Source organism: Ursus arctos, unplaced genomic scaffold, assembly GCF_023065955.2.
Source record: "Ursus arctos isolate Adak ecotype North America unplaced genomic scaffold, UrsArc2.0 scaffold_1, whole genome shotgun sequence".
Lineage (NCBI taxonomy): Eukaryota > Metazoa > Chordata > Mammalia > Carnivora > Ursidae > Ursus > Ursus arctos.
In genome coordinates, this window is record NW_026622763.1 from 77,620,372 (window position 1) to 77,642,944 (window position 22,573).

Below are 22,573 nucleotides of genomic sequence, written 5' to 3' on the forward strand. Positions count from 1 at the left end.
ATAGTTTTTTACATAGATTACTTCCAAATTTGTCCTTCTGGCATAGAACCCCAGAAACACTCTGTAGACAAACTAATGTGTGAAACTTTCTATACCTATATGAAACTTAGTGGTTGTGAAACTGAACTAATTATATTCTAGTTTCCCAAGCCTGAAACTTTTGGAAGTCACAGTAATGCTAGATGCTGTTCACTGTGTGCTGGCTTTGCACATAAGCATTGTCATTTAGTCCTTACAACAACCCTATTTATTTTACAGATGCATTGAGAGAGATTCAGAACAGTTAAGTAACTTAACTAGGTGGCAATATAGCTGATGGAGTTGGATTTGAACAAGGTCTCGATAGTTTCAAATTCCATATTTTTTCCAATCCGCTGCACTTCTGTCCCACTCCTTTCATCATGAACACAGTGTACATAGTCACCCCTAAGAGGACTCAGTACTGTCGATCTCTTGAATTGCTCAGAAATATTTCATGTCTTGATTCAAGTTGCCTTGCTCACTTGGTTTATTGCAATAGCCACTCGATATATTTTCCTGACTTAGTTTATTCTCCATCCATACTGCTGCCTAAAAATTTCTTCTAAAATGCAAATCTGATTATGTCATTTCCCTTAAGAAATCCAAAATCTGGGGTACCTGGATGGCTCTGTCAGTTAATTTTCCGACTCTTGATTTTGGCTCAGGTGGTGATCTCAGGGTTGTGAGCCCAGGCCTTGCATTGGACTCTGCACTGGGTGTGGAGTCTGTTTAAGATTCTTTCTCTCCCTCTCCCTTTGCACCCTCCCCACTCCCCCATGTGCAGGTGCCCTCTCTCTTAAAAAAAAAGAAAAGAAATCCAAAATCTTTGGCAGAGCATTCAAGATCTTTCTCTAGCCAATTCATGGTCATATTCCATTGTCCTTTTGTTTTAGCCGTTACAAGGTACATGTAGTTCCTAGAGCTATATTTCACCATTTTCCCCCTCTTTTGCATGTCCATTCCTGTTCCCTCACCATCAAAATCCCATTTTTAAGAGTTGATTCAAGTGCCACCTCTGTCACAAAACCTCTGCTCTTCTAGGCATTTACTCTTCTCTTGGGTGTCCCTCATTTGTGATTACTACTACCTTGGTCATACCTCTGAGATGGCTCTCAATTGGTCCCACTTTCTGGTATTCATGCCCTTGTAAAATACCCTCCCCTTGATTGTGAGCTGGACCTAGTGACTCAATTCTGACAAAAGAATACAGCAAAAATGATGGAATGCCATTACTGAGATTAGGTTCCTAAAAGATTGTCATTTGCATCTTGCCTTTTCTCACTCATTTGTTCTCTGTGAGTCCTCATTCTGTTGGAGTAGCAACTTGTTATATTTAAGTAGTCCTAGGGAGAGGCCCAAGTGGGAAGAAACTGATGTCTCTGGCCAGCAAAAGTCAGCAAGGACCTGAAGTCTTCCATTAGCCCTATGAATGAGCTTGGAAGCAGATCCTTCTCCACTTGAGCCTTGATAATGGCAGCCTGAGCTGACACCTTGATTGCATCTGTGTGAGAGACCAAGTCAGAGACTCTCAGATAAATCACACCTAGATTTCTGACCCATAGAATCCATGAGATAATGTTTGATGTGTTAAGCCAAAATTTTAAGAGTAATTTGTTTTGCAGCAATAGTTAACTAATACAGATTTTCATAGCTACAAGTGGGGACTGCTATAACAAATATATATAAACATGGGAGTGACTTTGGAACCAGGTGGTGAGTGGAGGTTGTAAGAATTTTGTTGATCATGCTAGAGAAGTTTCTTTGAACAGACTATAAATATTGGCTTTGAGGAAGCTGCAAGTGAGGGCTCAAAGGAAATGAGAAATGTATTGCTGAAAACTGAAGGAAGGGGGTTTCTTGTTATACTGAGGCAGAAATCTTAGCAACACTTTTGCCTTCAGTGGCATGGAAAGTAGGAAACCTGCCTAATGAACTGGGTGATCTAGCTGTGGAGATTTCTAAGCAAAGTGTTGAAGGATTTCTAAGCAAAGTGTGGAACAGATTTCTTGTTGCTGTTTCTAGTAAAATGTGAAATGCCTGTGAGTTCTCCTCTGTGGATATAATTACTCTTCTCGTATTTGTCATACTATGTTGTATGTACTTAATTATCTGTATTTCTTAGTAGGCTGTAAGTTCTATGTGAGTTCTATTACAGGCCTTCTAATATAGTAGTTTAGATCTTGCTCAGAGTCCAGTTTTAAAGAGATTTACACTCAAATCTTGGCTCTACTTCTTACTTTGTAACAATGACAAGTTATTTAACTTTTCTGAACCTCAGTTTCCTCATGAGGATGGGACTAATGATGATCAACTCCTAAAGATTATGCATTTTGACTTTCACACTCACCACTTTGTCACCAGTACCTAGAAGTGTCTAGTAGTAGGAGTTTAATAAAGATTTATTGAATTAATGAATTGAGTAATCTCTGCCTCAAAGTGTTAAAATGAGGTAATGCATGGAAAGCAATTAGTATAATACCTGATATATATTAATTGTTCAGTCAATGTTGTATTTAGGTATTTTTTTCTCATTTTTATTTTCATCTTTATCCTCATTACTTATATAGTTATATGTGCATTGAAACTACTCCATGAATAAAACAACTCACTAAGCAAAAAATTTGTTTATAGTTCTGGATAATAGCTCAGGAATAACTTGAGTTGAAAGTATGATTATTTGCGCATGAAGAGACTTCTGCTTCTGGCCATGAGGAGAATTGTCTCTGAACTTAACTTCCTATGGTAAACAGTGAGAAAATTGGACAAAAGACATCATACAGCTGTTTTTAGATATTGGATGACAAGCAGTGTGGGAATGTGATTCCTGAGAAAAGGGGAACTAGTAAGATGAGTGCTATAATTGCCCTGGATTTCTGCTAGAAGACATTTCAGAGTATGGTGCAGGCAGGGGGAATCTTGTCAGTCCATTATGTCTGGTTGAATTGATGAGATAAAGATTGTATTTCAGAGAGTTTGAAGTGGCTGAAAATTGCTAGACACAATTTCAGAGAAGAGGGAGCCAGGTAAAAAAAGAGTTCTAGAGATCTGCATAGGGTTTCCTTTAGCTGTTGTTAAAGGAGTATGTAGAATGTGTGTACGTACAGTAAAACTCCATGAATCTGGACAAGGATCGACTGGGGAGCTGTAAGTTGAATAATTCCCAGAGCTGAGGAATTGCTCACACACTGAGCAGACAGAATGGTGGCACTTGTTTTTTTGTTTTTTGTTTTAATCACCCAGGATATTCAGTAGAGATCCCAAAAGGGCCATTCCTTAATAGTAAGGGTAACCTGGCAGAGAATAAAATCTACCCCCAGTCTGTCCTAAAACTTAAAAACAAATTTAAAAGATGAATCTGATCCACAGGTTACTTAACTGACTTCCAGAACAAAACTTAACAGTCTTTAAGGGAAAATAACAAAATTTCAGACATTTAAAAGTATTTCACTGTGTATAGCATACAATAAAAAAATTACTAGAATCAGGAAAATATGAGCTACAGGAGAAAACTAAGACTAAGGTAACGAAGGCTAAGATAACAAAGATGATAGAGTGAGCAGACAAAAACTTAAAGCGGGCCTTATAAAGATTTAAAGGAAAACAGTGTAATGAGAAGGAAAAGTAAATTTAAAAAAGAACTGAATGGAATTTGTACAGATGAGAAATACTAAGTGAAATGAAAAAAAATCACTGATTGGGAACAATAGCAGTTTTTTATCTGATGAAGGAAAGATTAGTAAACTTGAAGACAGCTGTAGAAACTATCCAAAAATTAAACACAGAGAAAAAAAAGACATAAATGAACAGAGTTTTTGTGATCTGTGATATAATGTGGGTGTAATTTTACTCCAGAAGTAAGGAGGGGGGAAATAGTTTAAAGAAATAGTGACTGAAAATTTCCCTACTTTATAGACATTGTAAACCTACTGATAGAGGGGGTTCAGCATCCCAAGCATAATAAACACAAAGACCATACTGAGGCACATGTTAATCAAATGGCTGAAAACCAGTGATAGAGGGAAAAAAAGGTTAAAGCACCTAGAGAAAAATGACGTTTTGTGTACAGAGGGACAAAAAATGATGATAAATTTATTCCTAGAGATAATACACAACAACATAATGTAATGACATTTTTTTTTTAACTTGAACTTTGACATACCATGTTGTGTTAGTTTCAGGTCTACAACATAGTGATTCAAGAATTCTGTACATTACAAGTGCTCACCACAATAAGTGTATACTTACCATCTGTCACCAAATAATGTTATTACAATACTAGTGACTTTATTCCCTGTGTTGTACTTTTCATCCCTGTGACTTAATTATTTTATAATAGGAAGTTTATACCTCTTAATCCCATGGAATGACCTCCTTAGAGTGGTGAAAGATAAAACTGTAAACCCAGATAGAATTTTTATAACCAGCTAAAGTATCTTTCAGAATGAAGGCTAAATAATTTTTCATATGTACAAAATCTGACAGAATTCTTTGCCAGCAAATTTGCACTGAAAGATTAAAGGCAGTTCTTCAGGTGAAAGGAAAATGATATTAGATAGAAAATTGGATCTGGTACCTGGGTGGCTCAGTTGCTTAAGTGTTGGCCCTTGGCTCAGGTCATGTTCCGAGGGTACTGGGATCGAGCCCTACATTGGGCTCCCTGCTCAGTGGGAAGCATGCTTCTCCCTCTCCCTCTGCTGTCACTCCCCCTGCTTGTGCTCTCTCTGTCAAATAAATAAATAAAAATATTTTTTAAAAGAAAAAAAATTGGATCTATCTGAAGGAATAAAGAGCACTGGAAATAGTGAGAAAAAGACTTTTTTTTGCCATCATTTGATTTCTTTAGAGAATAATTGTTTAAGCTAAGTAGTAATGTCATATGTGGGTGTAAAATGTATACATAAAATATAGGACAGTAGTGGCACAAGGACAGTAGGCAGCAATGGAAACATACAGTCCTTAAAGTCTTTTATTTGTAAAGTGATATAATTTGAAGGTAGAATGTGATAAGTTAGGATGCATGTTATAAAACCCTAGAGCAACCAAGCAAAAAGTAAAAGAGGTATAACTAATATATCAGTGGAGTATATGAACTACTAAAAATACTGAAGCCAAAATTATTTAGGAAAAGAGGGAAAAAGAACAGATGAGGCAAATAGAAAATAAATTGACTAACCATATCACTATTAAATGGTCTAAGCATTTTAATTAAAACACAGAGATTATCAGACTGGACTAACAGAGCAAGATTCAATTATATGCAACCTAAAGACTTTAAAGAAATGGGTAGGTTAAAAGAGAGTGTGAAAATATGCACTGTATAGGACTGAGCATAAGTTAGAATATTAATTTACTATTTAAAGTAGACTTAGAAATAAGGAAAAGAGAGATATTTCATAATGACAAGGGGATCAATTTAAGAATGTGTTTTTAATTGTTTCCATTAGTAAAGCTTCAAAATTCATGAAGCCGAGATCAACATTCCTTTCCTAATAATTGATAATAAAAGTAGACAAAATCAGTAAGCAGTTAGAAGATTTAAGCAACATTATCAACAAACATAATCTAATTTGCATTTATAGAGCATTCAGCAGCAACACATTGTTTTCAACTGCACATGGAACCTTCAGCAAGATAAACCATATGCTGAACGAATAAGTCTCATTTACTTTAAAAAGAGTGAAATCATATAGAAATGTTCTCTGAGCACAACAGAGTTAAATTAGAAATCAGTAACAGAAAGCTGTATGGAAAATATTTGGAAATTTAAAAAACTTTCTAAATAATCCGTGGGTCAAAGAAGAAACCACAAGGGAAATTAGAAAATATTTTGAACTGAATGGTAATGAAGCAACATACATTATTTGGGATACAGCTAAGACATGCCTAGAGGGAAATATGTAGTTTTGAAAGATGCTTACATTAGGAAGAAAAATCCAAAATCAATAATTTTCTAAGCGTCTATCTTAAATTAGAAAAAGAAGAGCAAATTAAACCCAAAGAAAGTAGAAGGAAGTAAATAAAATAGAAATTGATGACTTAGAACATTGATAAAATAGTAGAGAAAAATCAGTGAAATAAAAGGCTGGTTCTTTGAAAAGATAAATAAAAATGATAAACCTTTAGTTAGATTGATGAAGGGAAAAAAGATAAAAAATTACCAATGCCGGGAAAGAAAGAGAGGGTATTACTGCACATCCTACATAAAAGTATAACAAAAGATCCTTGTGGACTTTATGACAGTAAATTCAACAATTTAGACAAATTCCTTACAAGAGACAAACTACCAAAACTGACACAAGAAGAAATAGAAAATCTGAATATCCCTTTATCCCTACATCATTAAAGAAATTGAATTCATAATTAAACCTCATAAAGAAAACTGTCCAGATAGCTTCAAAGATGAATTCTATAGAACTTTTAAGAAATAAATGCTATGAATTGTCCCTAAGTACTTTCAGAAAATAAAAAGTATTTCACTATCTCAGTTTATGAGATAGTGTAACTCCAATGTCAAAGCCATACAAAACTATTTTAAGAAAACTACATAACAGTATCCTTAATAAATACAAACATAAAACTCCTTAACAAATCATTATCAAGTCAAATCCAATAATACAAATATGATGATGATATATTGGGACTAAGTGGAATTTATGCCAAGTATGCAAGTTTGGTTCAGTAGTTAAAAAAAATCCCAATATACAGTGAATCCTTACTATTCAAAGATTCCATATTTGAAAATTTGCCTGCTAGTTAAATTTTATTTATAATTCCAAAATCAGTACTCGTGACACTCTGGACATTAAGTGAAAAATTTGAGTCACCTGATGCACATATTCCCAGCTAAAGTCAAACAAAGCACTCTGCCTTCTTTCAGTTCTCATATTGTAGACAAGTATTTTTTTCAGTCTATTTAGTTTTACATTTTTCTCATTTTTGCTTTTTATTTTTAAGTTTTTTTCTTTAAAATAGTCTCCAAGTATAGTGCTGATCCAAGTATAGTGCTGATGGTCTGTCTAGTGTTTCTGAACACAAGAAGGTTGTTATGCGCTTTATCGAGAAAATATGTGCGTTAGGTAAACTTTGTTAAGGCATGAATTTATAGTGATGTTGGCCATGATTTCAGTGTTTATGAATGCTATGTATTAAAGAAAGTGTCTTTAAAGAGAAACACATAAAACAAAGCTGTTTATTAATTGGTTGATGAAAATGTTGTGATCAGAGGCTCATAGGGGTCTAACCTTGGATTCCTCTGGGAACAGTGGCTCAGTGTTCATGATTTCAGTGTTCATTGGATACTGTACAGAATGTAAATACTACAAATAATGAGAATCGACTGGATTTCACCCTGTTATCTAAGAGCGAAGAAGGAAAATCATGATTATCTCAGCTTATGCAGAAAATGTACTTGACAAAATTAAACATTGCTTCATGTTAAAAACTCAGAAAACTAGGAGTAGAGGAGAACTTTATTAATGAAAGACTGCTTTATTTTATACACACACACACACACACACACACACACACACATAAAGCCTGCAGCTAACATCTTTCTTTCCTCATAAGATCAGGAATAAATCAAGGATTTTAGCTCCCATGACTCTTATTCTCATCTTAAAATTTACGTTAAACAATACATAAAATTTGATTTTTTTACTATTACATTTAAAAATTATATGAAATTATAAAGATCTGAAATTTATATTGAAATGCAAGTTGGCAACAAAGTTGAAAAATAACAATTTAAAGTTGAAGAACTTACACTATGCTGCCTGTGGACGGAGATATAGATCAGTGGAATAGAATACAATATCCAGAAATAGCCCATATGTTTCAATAAATGTTCCTAACCAAAAAATGGTTCTGAAACATGTGTGTATGTGTGGGGGGATAATCCTTGATCCATTCCTCAGACTATACACAAAAATGAAATCTAAATGGATCAAAGATCTAAATGTCAAAGCTAAAATTGAAAAATGTCTAGAATACAACTTAGGAGCAAATCTTAATGTTAGAGTAGGCAGGGAGTTCTTAGGAAATAAACAGAAGTAGTTGATAAATTTATTATATTGAAATTAAAAATTGCTTTTCACAAAACATCATTAAGAAAATGAAAAGACACACCTCAGACTAGGCAAAAATTTTCACCTACGTGTATTTGACAAAGGACTTGTGTCCGGAATACAGGCATACCTCGGAGATATTGTGGGTTTGGTTCCAGACCGCCACCATAAAGTGAATGTTACAATAAAATGAGTCAAGTTAGTTTTTTAATTTTCCGGGGCATATAAAAGTTATGTTTACACTGTAGTCTATTAAGTATGCAATAGCATTATGTCTAAAAAAAAAAAACCCAAACAAACAAGGTGTATACCTTAATTGAAAAATGCTAACCATCACGTGAACTTTCAGGAAGTCATCTTTTGCTGGTGGATGGTCTTGCCCTGATGGTAATGGCTGCTGACTGATCGGGGTGGTGGTTGCTGAAGGTTGGGGTGGCTATGGAAATTTCTTAAAATAGGACAACAGTGAAGTTTGCCACATTGATTGATTTTTCCTTTCATGAATGATTTCTCTGTAGCATGTGATGTTTTTTGTGAGCAGTTTTACCCATGGTAGAACTTTTTTCCAGAATTTGAGTCAAACACTGCTGCTGCTTTATCAACCAAGTTAATGTAATATTCTAAATCTTTTGTCATCATTTCAACAGTCTTCATTCATAGCATCTTCATCAGAAGTAGATTTCATTTCATTTCAAGAAACTACTTTCTTTGCTCATCTATAAGAATCAACTCCTCATCTGTTCAAGTTACATCTTCAGCCTCCACTTCTAACTCTAGTTTTGCTGTTTCTACCTTATCTATAGTTACCTCCTCCACTGAAGTCTTGAATCCCTCAAAATCATCCATAGGGTTGGAATCCATGTCTTCCAAACTCCCATTCATGTTGATATTTTGACCTCTTTCCCCGAATCACAAATGTTCTTAATGGTATCTAGAATGGTGAATCCTTACCAGAGGTTTTCAGTTTTACTTCATCCACATCCATGAAAGGAATCACCGTCTAGGCAGCTACAGCCTTATGACATATATTTCTTAAATAAGACTTGAAAAGTCAAAACGACTCCTTGATCCATGGGCTGTGGAATGGATCTTGTGTTAGCAGACATGAAAACTTGTTTTACATCTCCATCAGAACTCTTGGGTGACAAGGTGCATTGTCAGTGAGCAGTAATATTTGGAAAGAAATCTCGAGTAGTAGGTTTCAACAGTGGGCTTAAAATATTCAGTAAACCATGTTGTAAATAGATATGCTGTCATCCAGGCTCTGTTGTTCCATTTATAAAGCACAGGCAGAGTAGATTTAGTACAGTTCTTAAGGGCCCAAGGATTTTCATAACAGTCAATCAGCATTGGCTTCACCCTAGTTACCAGTTATATTAATCCCTAACAGGAGAGTTAGCCTCTCATTTGGAGATTTTGAAGCCAGGCATTGACTTCTCTCTAGCCAAAGCCCTAGATGGCATCTTTTTTCTATATAAGGCTGTTTCATCTACATTAAAAATCTGTTGTTTAGTATGGCAACCTTGTTAATTATCTTAGCTAGATCTTCTGGATAACGTGGTACAGCTTCTACATCAGGACTTGCAGCTTTATCTTGCACTTTTATGTTATAGAGATGGTTTTTTCTTTTTTTTTTCTAAACATTATTTTTATTTATTTTTTTAAGTAGGCTCCATGCCTAACATGGGGCTTGAACTCACAACCTTGAGTTCAAGAGTCCCATGCTCTATCGACTGAGCCAGCCAGGGGCCCCAAGGTGGCTTCTTTTCATAAACCTCATGAACCAACCTCTGCTAACTTCCAACTTTTCTTTTGCAGCTTCCTCACCTCTCTCAGTCTTCATAGAATTGAAAAGAGTTAGGACTTTTGCTCTGGATTAGGCTTTTTTTTTTTTTTTTTAAAGATTTTATTTATTTATTTGACAGAGATAGAGACAGCCAGCGAGAGAGGGAACACAAGCAGGGGGAGTGGGAGAGGGAGAAGCAGGCTCATAGCAGAGGAGCCTGACGTGGGGCTCGATCCCCGCTGTGCCACCCAGGCGCCCCTGGATTAGGCTTTGACCTAAGGGAATGTTGTGACTGGTTTATCTTCTATCCAGACCACTAAAACTTTGTCCATCAGCAATAAGGCTGTTCGGCTTTCTTAGTCGTATGTTCACTGGAGTGAACTTTTTTTTTTTTTTAAGATTTTATTTATTTGACCTAGAGAAAGGAGAGAGAGAGAGAGAGAGAGTGCGCACACATGCTCCGCACAAGCAGGGGGAGCGGCAGGCAGAGGAAGAGGGAGAAGCAGGTTCCCTGCTGAGCAGAGAGCCCGATGTGGGGCTTGATCCCAGGACCCAGGGATCATGACCCAAGACGAAGGCAGACGCTTAACTGACTGAGGCACCCAGGCTCTTTTTAATTAGAGTGAACTTTTAATTTTCTTAAAGAACTTTTCTTTTGCATTCACAACTTGGCTAACTGTTTGGTACCAAGAGGCCTGGCTTTTGGCCTCTCTTGGCTTTGGACACACCTTCCTCACTAAGCTTAATCATTTCTAGCTTTTGATTGAAAGTGAGAGATGTGTGATTCTTCTTTTCACTTGGTCACATAGAAGCCATTGTAGGGTTATTAACTGGTCTAAGTTCAGTATCGTTGTGTCTCAGGGAATAGGGATGCTTGAGGACAGGGAGAGAAAAGGGGGGACTTGCTGGTCAGTGGAGTGATCAGAACACACAACATTTATTGACTAAGTTCACCATCTTATATAGGTGTGGTTTGTGGTACCCCAAAATGATTATAATAATACCAAGGATCACTGATCACAGATATTATAACAAATATAATCATGAAAAAATTTGAAATACTGCAAGAATTATCAAAATGTGACACAGACATGAAGTGAGCAAATGCTGTTCAAAAAATGGCACAGATAGACTTATTCAACTCAGGGTTGCCACAAACCCTCAATTTGTAAAAAACGCAGTATCTGTCAAGTGCAGTAAAGCAAAGTACAATAAAATTAGGTATGCCGGTATTTCTTTCCATGGACATTTTGAGGGAGGGGGAGTGTGGGTGCGCTTGTGTGTGTGTTGCAGGAGGAAGTTTAGACAGTGGATGAATAGGCATATACTTTTATAGGAATTTAACCAGACTGCATACTATTTAATACAAAATTGACTACATTTTACTTGAAACTAATGAGAAAAGGAAGCTAAAATGAGACTGAAGGAACACCTTTCATTTAAATTTTTCTTCAGCAGAAGAAAAGTTCTCTATAAAATTAAGAAAAGAGAGATCAGGAGTAATATTTTCAAAATACTGGTAATATATAAAAAATATAAATTGCCAGTAATATATAAATATTTTATAACTCATAATTGAAATGCAAATAAGATGTTATTTTTAATCTTTTTTTAGATTGGCAGAAATTGATAAAGTACATTGCAGAATGTGGGCAAATGAGTATTCTTGTGAGGGCAAAATATTTTCTGGTGGAAAGCAATGTGGCAGTACTTAAAATTTTATCCTGTGTATGTCCTTGGATATACAATTTGATGTCTGGAAATTTTTTCACTAAGAGATAATTGAATGTAAAAAGATATATCTGCCTCTGGAAATGTCCATCGTTTATGGGGTTAAGTCAAGGTATATCCATTCAATAGGATCATATACAGCTGTTAAAAATGGTAATGTATTGTAGATTTATTTTTATTGCAATGGAAATAGGTTCTCAGTAAGCCCATTTTAGTTCTCAACAATAAGTAATAGCTGCCTAATGGGACCTCATTTATATAAAAGTGTGTGTGTGAGTGGTAGACAAATTTCTGAAATAAATACTCATTAAAATGGTTATCTCTTGAGTGGTGGCCTTTTGACATTGCTTTTATTTGTACTGTAGGTTTATGAGGAGTATTTATCATTTTTATACTTGAAAAAGAAGAGATTTTCCCCCCCTTTCTGAGCAAATAGAATACAGCCTTTTAAGACAGTACCTGATTAAGTTCTACAAATACCTAAATCTAACAAGGTCTGTAGAATGTAGTACCCACGGGCTGTGGTTTGGGATGCTCTACCTTTGTCATAGAAGTTACCCAGGAACCTAGAACTGGTCACAGATAGTTGGGGAATTCTGAACTCCAGAGCCCAAGGCGCTGACTTCTGTTTTTAGTGCCACACCCTTGCTGTGGTTAACTTCTTTAAAGACATGATTGTTAAAAAACAGTCAAATATGAACCTTTGTTTTGTTGTTTTGATTTACTTTATTTTTTCAGCTTTATTGACATATAACTGACAAAGAGGTAAGATACTTAAAGTGCACATCATGATGATTTGATAAACATATACATTGTGAAATTGTGAAAGGATTCCTCCAATTGTTTAATTCACACATCCATCACTTCACATATTTAAGTTCTGCACTCAGCAAATTTTAATTTTGCAATGCAGTGTTAATCAGCCCTGCCACCATGTTACATGTTAGATCTTCAGACCTTATTTATTTATTGTATAGCTCAACGTTTGTACCCTTTCATCAACCTCTATTTTCCCGTGATCCAGCAATCGGTTTTTTATGAGTTTCACTTTTTTTTTAAATTCCACAGGTAATTAATACTAGGCAATATTTGACTTTGTTGCTTTACTGTGGATTAATAAGAGTATTGCAATTTATTGTGCACATTTGCCCTTGTTGTGATGAAGAATAGTAACATTAGAAGTCATTCTCTTTTTGCATATGTATCAAGTACTGTCTTAATCATTGGGATGGAAGGAAAGTAGAATTCCTGGCCTCCAAAATCTCATTCTCTAGTGGAGCATTCAAGGGACTATTTCTGTGAACCATGCTATGGCAGCACACAGTAGGACTTTTGACTTAGAAGTTGATGTGTTTCTTGAGCTTGGGTAGCTGTTCAAGGAAGATTTTCCAGAGGAAATATCTGAACTGAATTTTGAATTTCAGTTTAGACAGCTGAACTGAAGTTTGAAAGGTTAAACGTGAATTAGCCAAACAAAAGAAAGGGATATCTAGGGAAATCTAAGTGGAGACAAAGGCATGGAGGCATGCAAGGGCATGGCACTTGTTGGGAACTGCAGGTCATTCAACAGGTAGGGGTTGAAGTGGTACAGGCAATGGAGTGAGTCTGGAGAGGCCCGATCAAGAAGGGTCTTGTCAGCTGTCGAAAAGATTCTTTCTCCTGGACTTCCTTATAAATACAGCTTTTGTTCAGGTAGGATGGGAATCTTTGAGTCATCTTTGACTCTTGAGGCTCCCTCCCATCCCTTAAACTTCCTCATAATTAGGCACCAAATCCTGTCGATTTTGGGAACTTGGATTGAAGTGGAATAATGACAAGCTAAATGTAGACTGTGCTCTTTACAGGAGATGGTAACTTTGTCTTTTGAATTTCTAGGGCTTTGCACTGGCTCACAGACCTTTAGTAAATGTTCAAATGTGAATGGGTTACAGGAAGGGAGTTCTAAAGAGAAAATGTTTAGTATTTTTACATGTAACCATGTATAATTTTTGTATTCTCCCATTTCAGTATAGAAAATTTAATAATCTTAGGAGGCCTAGTTGAAAAGTCAACTCTTGGATAATTAAAAATCTTCAAAATGGGATCAGACCCATTAGTAAGGTCTATTTGATTAGGGTACTGGTGGGTGACTGAAGCAGTATCCTAGTGGGGAAAAAAGTACCAGACAGCTTCTGACAATTTCATTTTGATGAATATACCCCAATTTACAACATATATGTGTCTTTTTTTTTCCTAGCTGAGAATAGTCTTCTTGTGACTGTCCCAATAGAGATTAATTTTTTAGTTAAAGGAAAATTGTGAACATGTACATTTATTGTTTTTCACTTGTCATAATGTGAGAACATGCTTTCTTGAACTTATGGATATGTACTCTATTTTCTGTTTATTATAAAAGGAAGACTACACAGAGATGGTTAGCATTTACAACAATTAGGCATTGTTTTAGTGAAATAATTGTGCCATTTTGAAAGCAAATTATGTATCTGAGGCATATCTATGAAGCAGCTTTATGATTATCAGCAACACAGCTGCTGTAACTATTATGTTAGAGGAATTGAATCTTTTGTTATATGGGTCACATAACCAGCAACTGAACTTTTATACTTGTAACTATGCAAGACTCTTATTAAGACATAATGTAATACAAATAGAGGGGAGGGTCTAAAAGTGTTTTCATATATGGGCTTAAGAAGAGCAAGGTATTTGTTATATGGAACTAGAACGATAGCATTATAATACAGTCCTACTTATACATATATATTTAATATTTTTAAAGCTTTTCTTTTCCTTCCTTGCCTGCTTGCTTTCTCTTTCTTCTTTCTTCCTTCCTTCCTTTCTCTCTCTCTTTCCTTTTACAGCAGAAATTAGCTAAGCCTATTGCCTTCCCCCATTAAAAAAAAAAAGGAGATATAAAGGTGTTTTTTCTATATCACCTCTCATTTCCCATTACCTCTAATTTTTTACTTTTTATTTTACATCTTTATATTTACAGTTTTTTACTTCTAAATACATACCCTGTAGCTGGAAATGGAAAAGACTTTTGTATATGTGGCTTCAATGATAGCTTCTGTAGCCTGGTTAATATAGTTTTATTGTAACAAAATCTCCCTGAGATATGTGTTGTCATTTAGAGCTGATTAAAATGGAATTTTCCTGTAACTTTATCTTAACTGCCTTATATCATTTTGAGTATAGGTGGTGCAATGATAAGTATTTTGTGTATTATACCTATTTAATCTTAGAACAAAGATGAACATTTAAAAAATGGGTAGATATACATTTGTCTTATTTTCTGTTTTTCTGTTAGAGATGATTACAGTTGTAACAAATAATACAAGTTTTGTATACTTTGCCCCATCTCCCTCAATGATAACATTTTGTAGTATTGTAGTACAGTATTACAACCAGGATATGGATGTTGTACGATCTGTTGCTCTTAATTCAGATTTTTCCAGTTTTACTTGAACTCATTTGTGCATGTATATAATTCTCTACTGTTTAATCTCCTTTGTATGTTTGTGTATCTATCACGGCAGTCAAGCTGAATAGCTCCTTATCACAAGGGTCTCTCTTGTTGCCTGCTTCTCTTCTGCCACTTCATTTACCCTCTCCTATCTCTGACTTCTGGCGGCTGCTAATCTTTCCTCCATTTCTAAAATTTTTTCATTTCAGTAATGTTCTATAAATGAAATCATACAGTATGTAACCATTTGAGATTAACCATTTTCACTCAGTATAATTCCTTGGAGATTCATCCAGGTTTGTGTGAATCAGTAGTTTATTCACTTGTTTTCTAATATTTAAGTTGGAAAATTTCCACATCGTTTAAAACTTAGTTTTTACTTTGTTTCCTTCCTAATCTGTTTTAAAGATACAAATATTTGTTTTAAATCTAGGTGACAAAACACGACCACCATCCTCGAGCCCCTCTAGTATTATCCGCCGGACTTCCTCTCTGGATACACTTGCTGCTCCATACCTTGCAGGACACTGGCCTCGTGATAGTCATGGGCAAGCTGCTCCTTGCATGAGGGACAAGTCTACTCAGGTAGGTTTATTCTTATCCTCAAGTGTTTTACTCTGAAACCATTTCTCATAACAATATTTGTTTTACGCTGTGCTCAAATTCTTAAGACATTAGTATGTATTAGAATTACCTGAGAAGGGGCGCCTGGGTGGTGCAGTCGTTAAGCATCTGCCTTCGGCTCAAGGCGTGATCTCAGCGTTCTGGGATTGAGCCCCCACATCAGGCTTCTCTGCTAGGAGCCTGCTTCTTCCTCTCCCACTCCCCCTGCTTGTGTTCCCTCTCTCGCTGGCTATCTCTCTCTGTCAAATAAATAAATGAAATCTTCTTTAAAAAAAAAAAAAAAAAAGAATTACCTGAGAAGCTTATCAAAAGTGCAGATTCCAAGGCCTGACCTCCAGATACTCTGTAGTAGGCTTTGGTTGAGGCTTGGGAATGTGCGTTTTAAACAGTTCCCAAAGTAATTCCAATACATAAGGATAATTTATGGACACACTTCCCTCTCCATTTCCTCTTTATTGTTAGTTTAGAACATCAGAATATATTTAATATATTGAATTTGTAACAGTAAGGATTACTTTACTTTCCATCTAACCTTATATTTTTGTGCCAAAAACGTCACATGTTGGGAGATGGGAATTATATTATGCTGCAGATAGATTCTGTAAATGTAAATATCCTGACAAAGAGACCCTGGAAGCAAAGTTTTATACTTTTAGATTTATGAAATGTTTCAATTAAAAGTATCTCAAGAGGGGCAGCTGGCTGGCTTAGTTGAAAGAGCATGCAACTCTTGATCTTTGGGGCTGTGGGTATAGAGATTACTAAAAATAAATGAAGAAAGGGTTCTTAGGAGATCACGTAGATCTACTTCCTGATTTTACAAATGAGGAAGCTGAGGTCCAAGATCATAAAGCCAAGTGATAACTGCATCTTAGTTTGATGTAGTTTCTTTCATAGCACTTACTATAATTAAAGTTAATTAAATATTTGTCTAATCATTTATTTAGTGTTTCTCATGCTCACTAGATGTTGAGCCCATTGTCTAGCTCATCCATTTCTGTATTTTCATCTCCAGGATTTAGTACTGTACCTGAGAGAATAAACACTCAAGGATTATTTGCAAAGAAATGAATGAGCAGAACAGTTAAAGCTTTATTGCTGGTGAAGAATGAAAATCAGTTAAAGAGTTAAAAGATTCTTTATACTGACTGTTGAAAATCAGCTAAGGTATATCTTGATTTAGACTTCAGATTTACATCACTGATGGTAGCTTGATCCCAGCACTTTATGAAGAGAATGTCCTTTTATAGAACCAAGTAAATGCACTTTGCAGTGGTTTTTGGATTTGCATTTTGGTTTCCAAAATTCCACGTGTTCTTGTTGGGCTTAGTTTGTTTTCCGCTCTGTTATTCTTCACTGTTAGGGTATATGCTTGGGATTTGAGATTACCTTGAGGTTTATATTCCAGTGGCAAATACAGAAATGAAAACAGAGTCTGTACTCCTCAAAATTAATGAATATTTTGAGAAAGTGACTTTAACCAAAAAGTTATAGAAAATTTTCCATTTATTCAAACCCTGTAAGATTGCTGAGATTAGGGCATATAGTATGGAAAATGAGTAGTCCCTACTTGCTTTCTGCTTAATCCACATGCCATGTTAAATTACTCTGGGTGTATTTCCTTGAACATTTCTGCAACCCTTGTTATCTTCTCTGCAGTTTCAGGTTCAGTGGGTTCAGATATTTTGTCTTATCAGTAAGAATAAACGATATTATAAGCCACTGGGAGCCCACCTAGCTCTGACTACATTGAATTACAGTATAAACCCCATACTCTCTTCACCTTCTTCTAAATGTCCCCCAGATTGGGAATGTTAAGGGTACAAATATAAAGAAAACTTATAATTATCAGATTGTTAATCTTGCTTGTAAAGCTCACATTAGAATCTCCTAAGGTATAATGTAGCAATAGCTGGGCACTCTTAATCTTTCATTTACATTGTGGGTCCCCATCTTTGGCAAGTGAATGTAGCACTAACATGTTTAATCACGAATTCTCAAATTCCCTATTGGTAGATGTTGGATTCCCTAATGTATGTATGCTAGTTAATTAAGTCCGCTTTTTAAAGTTTTTTTTTTTTTTTTTTTTTTTAAGAGAGAGCAAGAGCATGACAGGGGAAGGGGCAGAAGGAGAGAGAGAGAGAGAGAGAATCCCAAGCAGATTCTGTGCTGAGCATGGAGCCCGATTCAGGGCTCAATTTCATGACCTGGAGATCATGATCTGAGCTGAAACCAAGAGCTGGACACTTAACCTGTTGAGCCACCCAGGTGCCCCTTAAATCAGCTTTTTAAAATTTGGTAAAATATATGTAACATAAAATTTGCAGTTTTTCAGTATACAGTTAAGTAGCATTAATTATATTCACAGTGTTGTGCAACCGTTGCCATTATCTGTTTCCAAAACTTTTCATCACCACAAACAAGAACTTTATAACTCCTCTTTCTTTCTCCAGCCCCTGAAACCATTATTCAACTTTCTGTTTCTGTGAATTTGCCTGTTTTAGGTATTTCATATAAGTGGAAGCATACAATATTTAGAATTCTATATCTGGCTCATTTTGCTTAGCATTATGTTTTCATGGTTCATCCGTGTTGAACCATTTCTTTTTCATGGCTGAGTAATATTTCATTGTACAGGTAAACATATTTATCCATTTATCTATTTGTAGACATTTGGGTTTTTTACAAGTTTTGGCTATTGTGAACAATGCTGAAATGAACATTGCTTTATAGGTATCTGTTTGAATCTCTGCTTTCAATTCCTTTTGATACATATGTAGGAGTGAAATTGCTGAGTCATATATTTAGCTTTTAGAGGAACTGCCAAACTGTTTTCCACAGCAGCTGTACCAGTTTATATTCCCTCTAGCAATGTATAAGGGCTCCAGTTTCTCCATATCCTCGCCAAAACTTATTATTTTCCTGTTTTTTCTTCAGTATAGCTATCCTAATAGGTATGAAATTGTATCTTACGAGTTTTATTTATATTTTCCTAATGACTAATGATGTTGAGCATCTTTTCATGTGCTTTTTGTGTATCTTCTTTGGAGTTCAGGCGCTTCTGTGCCTTTGTTTCCTCTGTAAAATGAGAAGAAAATAGTACCTATCTTTTAAGATATTATGAGGATTAAACAAGGAAATACATGTAAAACACTTAGAACAGTGTCTGGCACATAGTAACCATTTAATAAATGCTTCCCATTAAAATGACTACCTTTGATTATTATCAGGACAAGGATGGCATGTTGGTTTCCTGTCTTAAGCAGTTTGTCAATTGCTATTAGCTTCCCTAGAGCATTATGTTGAAAAAGAGTTGGGCTAACAATTATTGCACCTGATTGGCAATTTTTACCCTTGTTGAGAGGCCCTGGGCTCTTTTATGAGCCCTGGTCCATATGGTGCTAGAGCAGTAAGTATGATGGAAGGAATTTATTTTATATTATAGATGGGTGCTTCCGGGAACTTCCCCCTAGACTTTTGACAAAACATATCATGTCACCACTCTGAGCCCTGGTTCTTCATTTAAAAAAAATTATGTATGACTCTTAAGGTCTGTCTAAGTACCTCAGGGATGAGTGGGAAAAGAGGAGGTTCTGGAAAGTACAGAGAAAGGCAGCATCAAAAAAGGTTAGGAATATGACAGCAAGTTTTTAAAGATGTTCCTTTCCCCTCCTGCCCTTCCCTTATCCCATTATCTGCTTTGGTCATGAGGATGAGTGGGTGATTAAAATTTTATTGTACATGATTATTTGTCATCCTAATTGACACAAAGATAGCAGAAATATGGCATCATTTCTTTTTTTTCCTGTATCTTTGGCAGACATTGCTCATTCCCTTGTGAACTCAAATAGCCTGAGAGTTTCTAGTGCAATGCTTGAGCTTGCCAGTGCCAGCAGAGCGGGGCTGGTCTGCCATTTCTGCTTTAGAGTGTGGTACACTACCTAGTACTACTTTGTCCCCAGCCTCTGCCTCCTGTCACCCCCCCACCTCCAGTGTTGTTGTTTTTTTTTTTTTTTTTTTTTTTTTTTTTTTTGCGATAGGGAGAGTGAGCAAGAGAGCAGGAGCAGGGGAGCAGAGGGAGAGGCAGAAGCAGGCTCCCTGCTGAGCAGGGAGCCCGATGCAGGGCCTGATCCCAGGACCCTGGGATCATGACCTGAGCTGAAGGCAGATGCTCAACCGTCAGAGCCACCCAGCTGCCCCCCTCCCGTGTTCTTTTAAAGATTCCTTTAAAAACTGACCATTCATCAGCTTGCCCTCCAGATTTAGACTAATTTATATTCCCAGTGGTATCTGTGTTGCAGTTCCATTACTTTAATTTAATTCACCTAATTTCTGAGGGATGCCTTTTGCATTTTCTGACTACACCAGTTTGTAGGAATAAAATGGAATGTGTATGTGTGGCTGGATTATTTGACATTCTTTTGGCTCAAAAGGTATTCTCCTCCCAACTTTCCTAACCACCTAGGCCTCTTTACACATGGCATGTATGAATATGTGAATTTGTGACTCATGTGATTGGTGTCTGGTTTTCTTATAATTTCTTTTGTTTTCTTTATTACAAAAACCAGTCATCTTTTGCTTTTAAAAATCTTATGTTGTTATTTTCTCTTGGAACTCCTCTGTTTCAGAGACTATTTTCCCCTCTTCGGGGGAAAGCAATGTCTTTTGATTTAGGAGTTTAAGTAAAATTAGTGACTTTTGGTAAGCATCTTTTCCTGTTTGAACATCTTATAACCGAAATTAGCAAAGCTGTCTATTGCCCTTCATGCTTAATTTTATTTTTCTTGCTTAATTAATACTCTTGTTTTCATTATCTTTAATTCATTCTTAACAAATCTGCAGGAAACTTTTATATTTCTTTGCTTTTCCTTGAGTTAAATTTTATACTTAATATATTTAGATTTCCCTAACTTTAAAAATCTTTATTTTGAAAAAGTCTCATTTATAGAAAAATTGCAAGAATAGTAGATTAAACACCAGTAGACTCTTCACCTATATTCACCAGTAGACATTTTTATATTTTTCTTTATTTTTTGGTGTAACTATATTTGCTGTTGTTACTATTTGCCAATCATTAGTAAGTTGCAGACATTCTGACTCTTTTCAAATATTTAAACATGTATATGAACAAGGACTTAAATAAAAATTACCAAAGTAATTACCAAATCCAGGAGATTTAACATGGATACGGTGCTTTTAAGTTTCTTCAATAATGTTCTCTGTAGTAATTTCTCCTATAAGCCAGGATCCTGTCAAGAAGCAGACATGGCATTTAGATGCTATGTTTTTTTAGTATCCTTTAATCTGAAACAGTTCCTTAGCTTTTCTTTGTCTTTCCTGACCCTGATACTTTTTAAGAGTATAAACCAGTATTTTTATTGAATATTGTCAACTTGAGTCTGTTTTTTCACAATTAAATTCAAGTTATTATATTTTTGGAAGGAATATTTTATATGTGATGTGTATATGTTCTTCTGAGACCTTGTTTTTTACTTAAGGACATTACTCTATTCATATAGAAAGATTCTCCCTTAAAAGTCCTCCCCCCGACCCCCCATCTGTATATAAAGAGGTATTGTTTTGAATAGGCTATACATTCATTCTTACACTACAGAATTTAAGAGGTACAGAAATATATGCAGTGAAGGAAGGATCTTCCTCCCATGAGGCAGCCACTGTTGTTTCTTTCCTTGCCATGTATATTCTTCCAGAGATACTTTACATAGGAAGTTGCTACACATACTATAGTGAGCCTTGATTTTTTCACTTAATATCTCACAGATTATTGTGAATTTCCTTATTTTTTATAGCCTAATAAGTATTCTGTTGTAAAGACACACCATTATTTATTTAACTTGTAAAAATAGTGTTACTGGGAGTAATATGCTATATCATTTTGTGCATAAAGATACATATTTTGTACATCTGCATGATAAATTACAAAAGAAGGTGAATGAAACAGTATGTGCATTTGTAACTTTGACAGCGATTGCTTAGTCCCCTTCCATGAAAGGCTGTACTAATTTACACTTCACCAGCAACACAGGAAAGAGTATGATATCAAATTGCCCAGTCTTGGTGAAGTTTTAACTTAGATTTATTTTATGGGTGAGATTGAGCATATTTTCACGTACTAAGAACTCATTTGAATTTTTTTTCTCCTACTATAGTGTCTTTAAAATCTGGATTTTGTAGAACCACTAAGGATTTACCATTTTTGAGGCTATATTTTGCAGATATCGAAATCAAGGCTAGACATAGTATAGACGTTAAGATTATGAACTCCAGGGGCGCCTGGGTGGCACAGCGGTTAAGCGTCTGCCTTCGGTTCAGGGCGTGATCCCGAGCCCCACATCAGGCTCCTCTGCTATGAGCCTGCTTCTTCCTCTCCCACTCCCCCTGCTTGTGTTCCCTCTCTTGCTGGCTGTCTCTATCTCTGTCAAATAAATAAAATCTTTAAAAAAAAAAAAAAAAGATTATGAACTCCAGAGTCTTAGGTTTTTATCTTGGCTTTGCCACTTATTAGCTGTGAAACATTAGGCAACTATCAAGCTTCCTTATCTGCAGAACTTGTAGAGCTTCTCGTATATATTCAATCAGATAATACAGTGAAGATCTTTAAATGTACTTCCATAAAGCAAAGTGCCTAGCACATGATAAGGCACATAATAAGATCACAGGAATGTTAGCTATTATTTGTATGCATTTGCTCAATAAATGCTATACTTAACAATTATGTAAAAATAATAACTAAGCATTTACTAATAATAGAAATGAAGGAAATAGGCTAAAATATTATAATTAAAGTAACTGGTGTGAGAGGAATTTTGGGTCATTGTGTTATTTTAAATATTCTAGTACTTAATTTTCTTTAATGGGAATGTA

General features: G+C 35.6%; 1 protein-coding gene across 2 annotated transcripts in view; it reads left to right on the forward strand.

Annotated features, from left to right (window-relative positions):
• FAM117B (family with sequence similarity 117 member B) overlaps positions 1–22,573 on the forward strand; it is a 74,100-nt gene that overhangs the window by 22,982 nt on the left and 28,545 nt on the right. For both annotated transcript variants that reach the window (XM_026492154.4, XM_057304105.1), the window contains exon 2: positions 15,498–15,649. In XM_026492154.4, the coding sequence (XP_026347939.2) occupies positions 15,498–15,649 (152 nt within the window). The remainder of the gene's footprint in view (positions 1–15,497; positions 15,650–22,573) is intronic.